The 15,062-nt window shown below is 34.6% G+C and overlaps 1 protein-coding gene across 3 annotated transcripts in view; it reads right to left on the bottom strand.

The window, feature by feature from the left end:
- LOC126971840 (hormone receptor 4) overlaps nt 1-15,062 on the bottom strand; it is a 136,677-nt gene that overhangs the window by 52,233 nt on the left and 69,382 nt on the right. For 2 of the 3 annotated variants that reach the window (XM_050818338.1, XM_050818336.1), the window contains exon 1: nt 8,689-8,856. The exons of the other annotated variant lie outside the window; for it this stretch is intronic. Coding sequence is in view for 1 of the 2 variants with exons in the window: in XM_050818336.1 (XP_050674293.1) it covers nt 8,689-8,746 (58 nt within the window). In the remaining variant the exon portion in view is untranslated. Of the gene's footprint in view, nt 1-8,688; nt 8,857-15,062 lie in introns of those variants that run through there. 3 annotated transcript variants of the gene reach the window in all.

Below are 15,062 nucleotides of genomic sequence, written 5' to 3'. Positions count from 1 at the left end.
AATTCCGCTAACATACTTTTAGATACCTACAAAGAATTGGTAGGTATTTAAAAGTTTTCTTTATTGTATTAAGGTTAAGTACTATTTTAATAATAATAAGACAAAAATGGATTTCATTATCCTACCAAGAAGATAAGTTAATGAATTTTATATTATTATACATATTTCAAATAATTATTTCTAAGCTTTTTAGATCTATAAAATATTACATAAAAGGTTACGTAAATGTAATCATTCAATGAGAACATGTTTAAAGTTCTATTTTTGAAATATTCAACTGAAGCCATTCGCAGAGTATTTGTGTCCCCTTTAATTACAGTCATATGCTCCACAATATTAATTCTTAGAACGTTGTGGATACAAACTTTTACGGAAAATAGTTGATTAATTTTTATTGTAACTATCTACTATCTAATAAGTATCAAGAGACAGTCTGATATATTAATTCGAATATTAAAGAAGCTTCGAGAATGAGTCTTTAAAATAATTTTAAGCGAAATATTATACAATACGAAACAAACAAAGAACAGTTCTTAGTGGATTATAAATCCGTTTTATTTAAGAGGAAAATACAGTGGATTGAGTCCGTGACTCCAACGTCAGTGTCACAAAGGTTCAGCGGCAAGGCTACCGTTCGCAACTCTGCTATACGTGGGAAACCTATTGCCCTAACCAACGTTTCTAGATTATATTTGCTACAAATATTGCATTCACATAATATACGTTTATGAGTGCCTAGTACTTTGCTACTAATATTTCATTCACTTACTTATGAGTGCCTAGTACTTTGATGATTATATTTGCTACTAATGTTGCATTCACATACTATATACCTTTATGAGTGCCTAGTACTTTGATGATTATAGTTGCTACTAATATTACATTCACATAATACATTTACGAGTGCCTAGTATTAGTAGTAGTGTATGTGGAACTTTGGGTCAGACAGGATGTTGATGATGAATATATAAGAGAGAACTTTTTCAAAGTATCTGTTTTTCAAGTTATCTGATTATAAGACTTTTTATGGGAGTCTTCTGAAAACTTACATCTATCCATAAAGGCTCACAATAATTACGTAGGAGTGACTTTGTAGCTTTTGATAATTTGTGAAATTTATTTATCATTCTAAATTGTTTTGTAATTTTAGCTTATAAGATTTCAATTTCCTTTTTATATGAAATTGTTTGTGTTTTTGGACTAGGTGTATTATATTATGAATTGACATGTGTATGTGTTGGTGGACCTTAAATAATTAAATAAACAAATAAATGAATACTGCCTTAACTAGGCACTATGTTATGGCGACAAATTTCGGTACGAATAATCATAAAAATCTATGTAACGTGTATACAGCCAGCATACATATGGGATAAATAAAATAACAATTTTCCGCAATGATTAATATAAAAAAAAAATCAAGAATCGACATTACATTCAGAGAGAGAATTTGCCAACGTTAAGTTGCATTATAAAACTGTTCACCGTGAATAATAAATCCAAATTTAGATGCAAAGCATTTTTATTAAGAAAAGTATTTAAAGAGCTTCCGCCACAGGCGCATATTCTTTTATTCGCAGAAAATCACACAGATGTTGCGCCACTTCGCCAATATGATCAACTAACTCACTGACTCATGTGTCAGTCAGTCAATCATGATTTTATGACTATATCATTGTCTTTGACCCTAATTTCTAAACTGCCTTTACGACTGTTTTATTCACTTGTAAACTTTACAAATTGGAGTATTCGATTTATTTATTACAAATGCTGGCCGAACGTTTTACCATATAAATTTAGCACCGCGCGCCCGCTCATTGTATGAATTGTCATATGTATGGAAATGTCAGTGACTGAATTATTATTTGTATTGCGAAATAGGTATTTTTAAGTAAAAAACATAGGTAAGTAATCACCATAAATTATATGCTTTAAACCTTCTCCGAAACACGCATCTTATGGTATAAGTATTATTCCGATCGGTTCTGCAATTTTTACAGTATAACCGAAGGAAAAAATGGTTCTGCATTATTAATTTAGATATTCCGTAAAGTGTAAATATGTCTGCCAGTGATAATATCACACATTTAGAATGTATTTAATAACATTTCGAAATTACTTGTAAATTTTTTTAATGGCTTTCTATGAAAATAATGATTAATTAACAAGTTGAGTTTAAATAATTGTAGCTTATTTGGTTTTGACAAAATTTAGGGATCAAAGGCTTGTGACACACCTATTTTAAAATTGTATTTTAGATAAATGAATTAAAAAGTTACATACACAAAACTTAACAGGAAATTGAATTTATTGACTTTTTAATATTAAAATAAATAGTAATTTATATAAATTACTTAGCTGACCAGTTTTCATTAATTCTAATTATTTATTTTGGCTATTAGACATAGAATTGACTTTATTAATACACCTAAAAATTTGAGTCACAATTTTAGGTGTCGTACACATAAATATCCACTTCTATAAACAAATATATTTTTTATTGAAGTGGATGTAAACAATTTGTGATTTTTTTAAGTGACGGGTTATCACTTCTGGGATTGATTACACAAATTAAATTTAAAAACAAAATTCATTAATGATGCGGGACTAGAACCCGCGAACTATCGCGTTTCGTGCATGTGTAGAAGCGCATGATTATATCAAGTATTCCTCTTTCTATATCTTTCACGTACAACCAAGGTGGGAATGAGCATACTTGTGCGATGTTTCCAGAACGATTCGACATGGGTACCTTCAAATGTGCTTACACTTGTCTTAAAGACCGGCAATGCTCCTGTGATTCCTTTGGTGTTACAAGAGAATGTGGGCAGCGGTTTATCATCCACTTCCATGAAAAAATATAATAAAAATACTTTATATAGGAGGATAAAGAAGTTTTGAGTATGCAAATGGTACCATGCAAATGCTAGTATCTACGACCCTGTTGTATCCACTGACATATTTTTAATTACTTACGTAATGTACTTTTTGACGCTTTTGCGCACTTGTGAACATTTTATGACTATTTACAGACGCTTTTTGTAAGTTTACGTAAATAATATTTTTTTCATTTCATTTCATTTCATTTAAAAATATATAGACAGCGACAGTATGCCTTGTGAAAGCAATCATACTAATAATATACCACATTATAAGGTCCATTCGAAGCGTGACGAGTGAGTACGATGTAATGTTTTGTTGGTAGGAGTCATATCTAGGCCGGTCACTCATCCCAGTATACAATGCAACTAATGCAATGACATTACGCGGCTTTTTTTATCTAAATGCCTTACTAGAGACGTGGGCTCTTACCCCAATGGTGCGACCGTTTACTACCAGGGAGGACTCTTTACACAGGCTAGGTGGGTACCATAGAGTGTTGTTTCTGCCGTCAGTGAACGTACTGACCTAGGTAGTATTTTATTTGATTTCGTTCTTTTCAGGTCTGAGGCATGCCTTTGGAATGGGTGGTAGTTTTTGACTTTCAATAAGCGATTTAATATCATATTTTGAATAAAAAATTTAAATTTGAATTCATGCGAGTGTCACACATGAATTTTAAGTTAAATTGTAAATCAACATATTTACTTTAGTACCATAAACCACCACGAGATAGCGCCACCCATATTCGTCAACATTTCTGAACCGCGCTAACCTCTCTACTTTAAGTGTGGTAAAGGCTATTGTAACATAAATGAATTGATGTACCAATGTTATACCACAGATTGGGAATGGAGCGACCACCACCTCATTAACGTCATCGCTTAAATTATAAATTTGAGTGTATTGAAATTTAAAAAAAAAGGAGCACCTTAGGTCTCAGGCATTGATTTTCGAATGGGTGATATTTTTTGACTTTCAATGTTTCAATAAGTAATTTCATATCATATTTTGAATAAAAATATTTGAATTTGAAATATTTTAAGTCTACTAGGTGATTTTTTTTAAAGAGTTCCCGAGAGAGTTGTTACGCTTTAAGACGGATTAAGCCACAGGCACTAGCTAGTTAGTTATAGACTTATATTGTAGATTGACATTATGTATATAAAGTGCATCAATTATCATTATACGAGTATAATCCTATTTGTTCCCTGTACAGTGAAGGACAAAGTTAGAAGGATTTTAGTCTGAAGGGAACGGAAACAATGTCAGTAATGTACTTTTTATAACAACTAACCCTTATAACTGATATTGAGTTTAGTTGTTTGCTTTTGTAACGCTATTTTTAAATCTGTTTTGTTGTAGTAGAATTGTTATGAAAATATTCAGATGAGGATAGGCAAGGACAATACCAAAGTAAGCAATATGGTGAAGGGTGTGTCGGAGCTACTTTTTTGAGTTCTATATTTTCACGTTACACGGTTACGATAGTATTTTACTGGTGGTATAAATGTTTATTAAGTAAAGAAGTTTTCACTTCAAAAATAAAGTGTATGTAGTATTTTCTTTGAATAACGCGAGTGTTACATATTTAAATAAAATACATTTTAATGGATTAAAACGCGTGTAACTGTAACTGTTTTACGTTAGAGTTTTTTTTTAAGCGAAAACTTCTTTAGCGGCTTTGATTACTTTTCTTGGGATGGTTGGCCACGTGGCACACACGTGGCCTGATCCAAAATTCGTAAGACATTTTATTCAACCCGACGACCCGCGGTTCACCTGAAAACGTGCTCTGAAAAGGTCACGAAACGTCGTCTTAGATAAAAAAAAACAAAAATGTAACTTTCACCCAAAAACACAGTTACAATAACACGCGTTTTAATCCTTTAAAAAGTATTTAATTTAAGAACCAAGTGCATGCCTAAAGAAGTTTTCATTTTAAAAAGTATAAGTTTTAAAAGCATTGCTGATTGAATGAATTGTTCAGCAACATTGTAGTACCTCGAGGCATAAGGGTACAATTATAATAATAGATTCCTAGCGACAATGTATCACCTTGCCTGCGTTCGTTGACGCATCTCCGTTCTGTCGAGCGACCTTATGCTTAGTAATTTAGAATAATAACAATAACTAATCGCAGCCGTCTCGCTCTCGCATATAACACGAACCATAAACACGACAGAGACAGTTGGTTGGCATTACAATTTGTTTGTGCGAGCCGATGTTAACCTTCGCAAAGGTAATATGGACGGCGCTAACTAAAATGAAGGGCTAATAAATACTTCGAACCTTTGAAGGTCTATCAAACCAATGTAGCACTAATTACACACAAACCTTGTTCCTAAAATTTTAGGCAAATACGAAGATCAACACGTGATTATTAAATCTCCATACAGTATCTCGCATACGGACTGTACAGACGAAATTAAGCTATATATACATTATGTAATAAAGTTCAAATTGCAGTAGTATGCGGTCATGGATCAGAAAACGTGATCTGTGACGCCATTTGCGCTTCTTTCTCTTACTTTCACTGTCCTTGAAAGGTAATTTTGCATTTAAATTTCATACAAAAGTGAACTCTACCGATATTTACATTCAACGTATTTATACCATGTAAGACAATTCTTTTGTATATTTTACAATAATGCTTCATTTGTTTTAATACTGTAGTATTTTTTTCAGTTAGCACGAGTGTCAAAAATTTAAATGAAACACTTTTTAAAGGATTAAAACGCGTGTTATTGTAACTGTGGTTTTACATTAGATTTTGCGTAAAAATTTCATTTCTATTATTATTTTAATTAACCTGAAGTTTCGTGACCTTTTCAGAGGACGTCAACCTGAAAACGTGCTCTGAAAAGTTCACGGTACGTTATAATAAAAATGTAACTTTTACGCTTAATCTAATGTAAAACCACAGTTACAATTATTACACCCGTTTTAATCCTTTAAAAAGTGTTTTATTTATACATTACTTTCTTACAATGTCATCGTATATATGTATGTTTGGGCATAGATAATGTTTAGTTAGTGATACCGATACCATTTTGAAAATTAATTGCAGCAGATATTAAGTCTTTACTGGACATACTTACGTATTTATTCACAGAAAATGTAAAGCATTTGACAATATAAAAACCTTCCTTTGATAAAACGGAGAATAAAACTTAAAAAATACGAAAATAATATGAGTGGGTTTATTTTGTTGTGCAAAGCTTTATAGTGTTAGTATATTATTTTTTTCTAATTAATCCGAGATACACTATTATTTTAGTTCTAAGCCAATCACTAATTGCTAGACGATTGGTTATCAGGGTTAAGACAAAGTTAGAAATATAAAAACAAAAGAAACAAGCGGAAACAAAGTGTATTTACAGCATTGTTTATCAGTAAGTAATAGTGCAAGAGACAGGTTGCCCGAAAGATAACCTAAACTAAAACGCGAACGGCGATATGATAACGCACGGCGTTACGCGGCCCGAGTGCCACAATCGCTAGATAAACAAATAGGTCACTGAACCGACCCAGTTCCAAACGAGAGCCGACACGACGCAAATGTGTGCGTTTTCGACAAAAATCTAGCCAACGAGAACAAACTCAAACACGCGCCGGTATGTACGTCAGCTTGCGTGTGTGAACGCACGCGTCATCGCGTCATCTACGAGGTCTTCTTATTACGCAGCGCCCATATTCTCTTTGACAAGCCTTTGATGGAAATGAATTTCTGCAACCCTATAGTAGGAAATACACCGTTATTGTAACATCACCACAGATACAAAACGCTTTATACTGAAAAGTAGGATCACATAAATACAAAAGATATAAAATAAACTTATAATTATTGAGACAAACTTAAAACAAAACTGAAACATTTATACTATAACATCCAAAAATGAACATATAAAGAAATAACAAACATCGCCAAAAAATTATCGGATAGAAATAGCAAAAGTATAAAATTTTCAATTTAAAATCGTTCGTTCCTCGCCCTGCACTACTCACTCCCCTCCCCCGATAGGAGTCCTACTATCTTTTATTTAATTATTCTACATGGCTGACAATTTTATAGGCCATTTTTTATTACTGTCATACACATGTTACCCAAAGGGCTTAGACCGAGATAACTATTACTACTCGTATTAGCCCTACTCCGGGCATACTTCACTGAATTCTTGAAATTTATCAAAGAATCTTTCCTATTCCTCATTATATGTTTTTTTTTTCTTTTTCATTTATTTTTATTCTCATCTTGAACTATTCTATTGTTCATTGATTTTTGTATTTTTTTTGTAATATTTTTAGTAATGTATTTTTTTTATAAAATGGACTGTATTTTTTCAGTTCATTATGCATGTTGGGTTAGCCTGTAAGTGAGATATACAATTTCTATCATATATATTCAAGAGTCTGGTTTAGAATAAGGTGTAAGGTTGTATACAACGTTGGCTTCCTAATTAATAAATAAATAAAATTATCTTGATCACCTTTCAGTACATCACCTTCTTCTTCTGACCATTTTCTCATCTGATCGAAGAACTCTCATTATCCATCCACCAGCAACCATACTATTTAAGCGCTAAAGTGTGAATAGAGTGTATATATGTTTATTGCAGAACCGTCACTCATAGTAACAAGATCCACAGTTTAATGCCTAACTATTTAACGTTAAAGTGCAATTTGGAAGATAGACACTAGACAAAGTTAACCATGTCCTGACAGAGATCTGAAGTTCCATAATATAAGATGGTTTCTAGTACAAATATTGACACTGACGTGAAATCTACTTTAAGAAGTTTAAAATGTTTTCGAATTATTTAGTATTAGTCAAACTATTTTAAACGTATTTCATTTTATCCACAAATTAACTACCCATTTGGAATATTTCACGTAATCTGTACATTCCATAAATTATTAATTATTTGATTTTATTGTAATAATATTGACATTAAACAAAGCCACAAAACCATTCATGAAAGCTACATAAGTACGGTAAAGGAGATTATTGGTCGTAGCTTCTCTAGATTAGATGCTACGAGATGTTCGTAGACAGTACATCTGGGACTACGAAAATCACAATGTGTTATAACATCATTTCAAATCAGTTCATATTAAAAACGCAATTTAATATAATTGAGTAGTTAATAAATTTATTAAATGTTGTCAGTTAAGTTCAAATGATCAATATGATATTAAAAAAATAGGTACGATAACTATTTTTTATCTTAATAAAGCAATATCAGATCATCTCGTAGCAGTTTACCAGATAGTTCATAGAGGGCGCTGTAATAGAATATGACAAATCCAATATGGCTGATAGGTAGGTACTTATGTCGGTCGCGAGAATAGCTCACCATTGACATTTCTATGACATTAGACACAATAATACGTTTTTTTTTATTTAAGTAAGTATGAACAATAAGCATATTTCTTGTAAGTAGGTTCTTTAAAATAAGAGCAGGTGGTGTGACCAGAATTATCTGTTCTTGTTTATGTAGAGGATTTTTTTTAAATACCATTTAAAATACATTTGCATAAGTTTATAAGTTTAGTTCATAAACGCAATATTCCGCCAAAAATGCGCGGGCGATAAAAATGGCGGTAAAATAAAAAAATCTCTAAAGGTAACATACAATTTATATTAGATATTATAATATACAGTATATCTCATAAGTGGGGGGAGACTTAAAGTGTATGCGTGAGCGATTCACAATAAAATAACAAACATAAAATTATTGAAAGGAAAAGTAGCGTGCATGCCGTCGTGAAAACTATATAAAAAAGCTTTGTCAAAGATCTTCTCACCGTATAACATGTTATTGAGGCTCGTCTCTTTGCTAAATATAACCGTGTCCCTTTCCATTCAACAGACGGTCGGTATGCGCTCTTTAGAATTCATAGAACAGTCCATCACTAAGAAACACGGTATGATAAAGGTGAGCGTACAGCGAAGCGGAGTCGCAACAGCGGTTGGCGCCCGCACGGAAGTAGGTTAGTAACTAAAGTTTTGTTTGCGTGAGGCTGCGGCGCGGTGCACTCGCTAGGTAACGACGCCGCGCGGATTTACTCGCCCGCACGCCCGCACGGTTGCTCGCCCGCTCCCCACTTCACCACCCCGCCCCGTTCTCGCGCATCTTTCACTTTCGGGCTCGCTTGTTCCGCCCGCCCTCGCGTGCGTAGCCAGTGTTCAACCAGCCTGAAGGGATCATTTTACATCACTCTCATTTACATCCACGTTTAGATAACCGAGTATATTTTAAACAAAAAATAACAAACTTGTACATGCACATAATTAAAATTATATTTGAATTTGTAGACCTACGGGAATGAGAAGTTCGTTAGATTTTGATAATAACAGATTGCCTTTTTTATTGTTTTGACATTTAGAACGTGTTGATTCATTTGATTATTGTATCGTACTCGTTGCATTGAAATGTCAAAATTAACGAACGCAGGAACAAAACAAAACCATACGTGATTTGAATTGCTCCACGCTTGCACGATTACAATCTAATACATTTATACATGCTGTTTCTAATTTTGGCAACGCGGACCGGTGTTCAATTTGACGTTCAAGTGTACCGTAGAATGTGTTGAATGCGGTTGAGTACATCGTACGTATTCGCAATGCTCATTGTCGATGGTTATGTAAGGCAGAGGCCGCATCGATGCCGCTGTCGGAGTCAACGTTCGGCATTGACACGCCGCCGTTCCCCACTGCCTGCGCTGTCCGCTCCGCCCCCCCCCCGCCCGCTGTCCGCTCCCCTCAACAGCGCGGCACCCGCTCCGCTGAAACCAGCAGCTGCGAAATTGGGTCACAAACTACGCCGCTTCGCGTCTAAACCGACCAATTGATTCCGATCTCTCGGCAAGTAAGCAATTTGTTGAAGGTGATTTATTGCCTGATAGCGTCACGAAAGAATCCTGGGAGCGACAAATGTTCGGTTCCAATTTCAAACACCTATTCTTATTTATTCATATTTTGAAATATTTGAAATTTTCGAATCAGGGAATCTTTACGCATCTTTTATTAACGCTTTTCTTTTTTTTGTGTTAATGAAGATCGTGATATAAAACTAGGACAATAATTATATATTGTTGAATAATAAAAGCGTAAATAGTTTCTAATATCAAAGCATGGAAATAGAGAAGGAAAACAGCAATGCGCCGGCATCGAACGCTAGAGTCAACGAACGTCATTGACTCTAATACTGTGAAGTGTTTCAACTCTACGACTATGTTAATAAAGTTGAAAGTGGTTTAACTCAGTTGCACAATCTAGCCTTGGCTCTTACTGGCCCGGCTGACTTAGACATTCTATCTACTTTTACGAGTACATTGGCGAAGGCTTCAGTACTCGTTGCTTAGATATCTTTGTACTTTATGCAACAAATACTATAGAAGCATAGTGAAATGATATTTATATAGCTTATATAACCTATGATGAAACAAAAATGCTTCCTATTTATGATTTTAATTTTATAATTATTGTTTGTTGTCAACAAAAATAGAATTACTTTAATTTGTAATTTTTTGTCTTTTAATCCTACTTATCATCTATAAGACAAATATTTATTATATGTATTGCATTTACTAATAAATTAAAAGCTAATACTGCCAAATCTACTAAACCGATCGGAATAATACTTATACATACCATAAAATGCAGCGTGTTTCGGCTTAGAAGTTTTTAGTATATGATATACTTATCCGGAACTAAATTTTTTATGACATGGAATTCCTATACATTCGCAGTACAAATAATTCAGTCAACGACAATTCATTACATATAATATGACAATTCATTAGCACTTGTTTTCCATACATAAAATAAATAATATTGTAAAGCACTGAAGTTGTAAAAATTTTAAAGAGTAGCCTGTGAATTTCTTGCCGCTTTTGGCCTAAATGAATCAATGATATTTATATATATGAAGTTTTACTTTTAATGTTACGTCAACAACATCCAATCTGTTAAGATTATAATCACCGGTAATTTACATTGAAAGCCGATTTACGAAGGTCAAGTTAATATTGCCATAACTGAATTCAATTAGTATGTACTCGTGTTGATTATTTATAAAGTACTGGACAAAGGCACATAGAGTGGTTTAAGGGGACACATCAAGGGACATATTTGGATCCATATTATTAAAACATTGCATTTACATATTCTTCGAAAAATTGAGCTCTCAAAAGTCATGCTTTTAAGGATTGAACTTGAACACAGAAACCAAATCAGGTTGTTGAATAAAGCGTCATTGGCGCAATAATTAAAACGTTCTCATCACGAAGCCTACGTTTCGATCCTCAGTGGCAATAGTACCAATGCGTTATCGGTTTTCAAATTCATATCTACGTGTGTTCGACGCGATATAATGTTCGCAACGCTCCTGTGATTCCTCCGGTGTTACAAGATAGTATGGGCTGCGGTGATTACACACCATCAGGATTGTATCCCGTGCATTATCATATGCCTTCCTTTTCCATACAAAAAATGCTCTCTGATCAATTCCTTGTCGTCATCACTCAACTGTTTTCTCAAATCTCTCATCTCCTTAAACTCTCAAATGATAAATTAGATATAAAATAATTTGCATACAAGCTCAGAAGTGGTAGCGAATATAAGTTTGACGGAGAGTTACTTCACGGCATTTACTTCAGGAGAGTCACGTTTACTTTGCTCGTCAGTGAAAGTCTTTATCACTTTCACTGTATTATTACTTGTAATAAAAGGTAACAACTGCACTAGATTGAAATATTAGCCTTTCAAGTATTATTCGAAAAAAACGACCAATACTTCTGCACTATCCTACGAGGTATAAAAGTTACTTTAAAAATTACTTTAATTTGCATAATTGCTATATATATATATCTTCGTGGGTTATACACACCCTGTCCTAATTTCATTTTACAGTTGTAGATTGATTTTTATATTAAAAAAATATCGGCGTTGGCGCATGCCAACGTACATACATATGTATTCCCATTGCTATTACTAAATATTAATTTATTTGACGTGCCGTTTTTCCGAATCACTTGTGAAAAATAATTTTTTTATTCAATTCCCTAAATATATTAAAAATAAGTTATGTTTGCCGATAGATAGCGCTGTACTTGTTATGTTCGTGCTTCGTTTTGAGGTTGTAAAAGTCAATCAGCTTTAGTTATTTGGATGACAGGCGCAGTGTGACTTGATTGAAGTCGTAACGCATCACGCTGTCCCATTCTAGTACATATAATATATGACCATCTCCTAATGGAATAACCCTGGTCGCTTGGGCTCGGGAAAGGGCGCTGGTGTTTATATAAGAGGGGGTAAACGGGCAGGAGGCTCACGGGATGGGGAGAGGTGAGGCAACCGCTCATGGACATGCCATGCCCGCCGCAACATCAGGTGTCAAGAGATGCATTGCCGGCTTTTAAGGTGGGAGTATGCTCTTTTCTTGAAAGTCCATAAGTCGCATCGGTTCGGGAAAACCAAAGCCGGTAGTTGATTCCACAAAGTGGCTTTGCGAGGCAAGATACGACGAAGCGAGACTTTTTAGCGGTGAATGCACAAACGTGTGGGACACATCTTGCGTTGACACTCCGCTCCGGTTGCTTCTCATGTCCAAGTTACGTACGAAGGTGCTGGGGCTGCTCCTTCGACTGCCGAAGACAGCAAACATCGTAAATATTCCCAGTGAGTCTTACATCTTTATTTCGTTTAATTTCGAGACACTTGGCCTGTGGGGCCCGGAGGCGGGAGGAATATACAAAGTACTATCTACGCAATTCATTAGGGGTACTGGAAACGGCAGCTATTTCAATTAACAGATCAGCCTAGCTATCTAACGCGGAAATTCTGCAAGTATATAATGATAGTTTTAATTTAATATAATCATAGTATTGTGAATATAGTTATAAAGTTTTTAAATATATGTACATTAAACCAACATACCCATCAGAAATAAATCAAAAATGTCGCAAGTCATCCGGCGACAATCAATTCGAAAACAAGTGAATTGATTCAGTTATTCGGGGTGGCGTCAAGTTGCCCCAGTTTCAGGTTGTGCGCAGGCTGCACTGGGTGAACGAACGTCATTGACCCAACTAGTACCTGCGCGTCACACCCACCCCATCTCCATGCTCGCACGGCCCCTATTCCCGCCCGCCCTACGTAGATAGTATATATAGAATATCTTTAAGAGTCATTGAAGAAAATTCTTTACGCCTATATAAAGGATAACATCGTTCAGTTAAAAATAGGCTGACAACCTGGCCTGAAATTCAGTACTAACGTTATTTCTATGTTTATTTGAGATTGTAAAAATAATTACTACGGTTTTTGCAACAATGATTTTTTTTCGATTTCTGTTTATGGCTTAATTATTATATAACAATGGAATTCCAAATAAAGGTTTCATCATACCTATATTTTATACTACTGTTATTATTTTTGAATACACTTACCATTAATATTTTGAATACGTAGAATATGAAGCCTCACTGCACTGATATCAGAGACCACAGATTTTATTACATTTATGTTTATATATACTGGATTAAAGGGATAACTTTTAAACCTTACATATGGTATACATATAATCTATTATGGGTTTGGTTACCAAAATGGCTAAACAGGAACCTTGAGTGGGTATTAAACATTTGCTTATATAGGCCATTATTGGGCGTGCACTGAGAAAGCTATTATTGATACATAAACTATGATATATTTTATTTTGTAATCCGATAAATATATACGTGAAACTTTTACGTTATATGTATCTTCGTTTCAAACCAATTTCACAATAAGCAAATAATAAGCTAGATTAATGAGAGTCTGATATATTTCAAATAAATTTTTCGTTAACGTTTGCTCAGTAGGTACTATATTTTATACGTTAAAAAATTTAGATATAATTATAGATTTTGTTAAATTCAAATAGGATATGGCCTCAAAATGAGAACCTTCTTAGGGGGATTTTGCACAGTGGGTACTTCAGCAGCGCCTTTTGTCTGTCATGATGCAGTAATGGATAATTATAATTCTGTTTCGGTCTGAAGGATGCCACTACCGTTCCATGATAGAGGTTTGTGATGATTGATGATGTGAACAACCACATAACTCTTCATTTTATGAAAATAAGCGACGAGAAGAGTAGGACGTTGAGCTGATGGTAATTGATACGCCTTACCATTTACAATGCAGAGCCGCAGATGATTCTTGAAAAACCCCGAAATTACTCATTAACTAGCCGGCATCCGGGGCAAAGGAGCCTCCCACTAGTAGGGTTGTCATCCTCTTCCATGACAATACGATCTCTATAGAGATATTTGAATATGATTTAACAGACAACTTCTGTCTCAAGGTGACGAGCACAGTTGTAGTGCCGCTCAGAATTTTTGGGTTTCTCATTAAATCCTGATTATTCGGCACTGAATTGTAATGGACAGGGCGTATCAATTACCATCAGCTGGTCATGCTGCTCCTCTCTTCGCTTATTTTCAAAAAAATAAATAAAATAAAATGACAAACAAAAATACATACGCATACCCTTATGATGATGTGATCAAGGCGGCCCATACCCTCTTGTAACACCAAAGTGACACCAGAGCGAATCACAAGAGTATTACCAACCTTACAAAGCGTGGAATTAACTTACATATAAATTAGACAACCGAAAACACATTGGTTCTTATTGTGGCACCGACGCTTATTTCATTTCCTTTATAATCAATTAATAATTCATATTAGTCAAAACAAAACAATACTTATTTACTGGCAGCATTTCTGCGTTGGATAGCTAGGCTGATCCGTTGACCGAAATAGCTGACAGAGTTTGGCTTTCCAGCAGCCCTTTTGAGGCGCGTAGATAGTATATTGTACATTATGTACTTTATACATTCATCACGCCTTTGGGCCCCACGGGTCAAATGTCTCGACACCACACGGCACAAAGGTGATGTTTGCTGACTGCGGCAGTCGAAGCAGCAGCCCTAGCACCAACTGAAGTAGCTTCGAGATGAGAAGGAGCCAGACTGTCAATGTAAGTAATAATTGATATTTTGGGTGTTAACCTCAAATTTCATTCACAAACTACCCGTTCCACAAGTAGAAGAAGATGTAGAGATACTAGACACAAATTGCAGAACTGCGAAAATATCATCTCTTAATAAAAAATCAAAGTGTGATA

This window comes from Leptidea sinapis, chromosome 24 (assembly GCF_905404315.1).
Source record: "Leptidea sinapis chromosome 24, ilLepSina1.1, whole genome shotgun sequence".
Taxonomy (NCBI): Eukaryota; Metazoa; Arthropoda; class Insecta; order Lepidoptera; family Pieridae; genus Leptidea; species Leptidea sinapis.
This window is presented reverse-complemented; position numbering and strand designations above follow the sequence as displayed.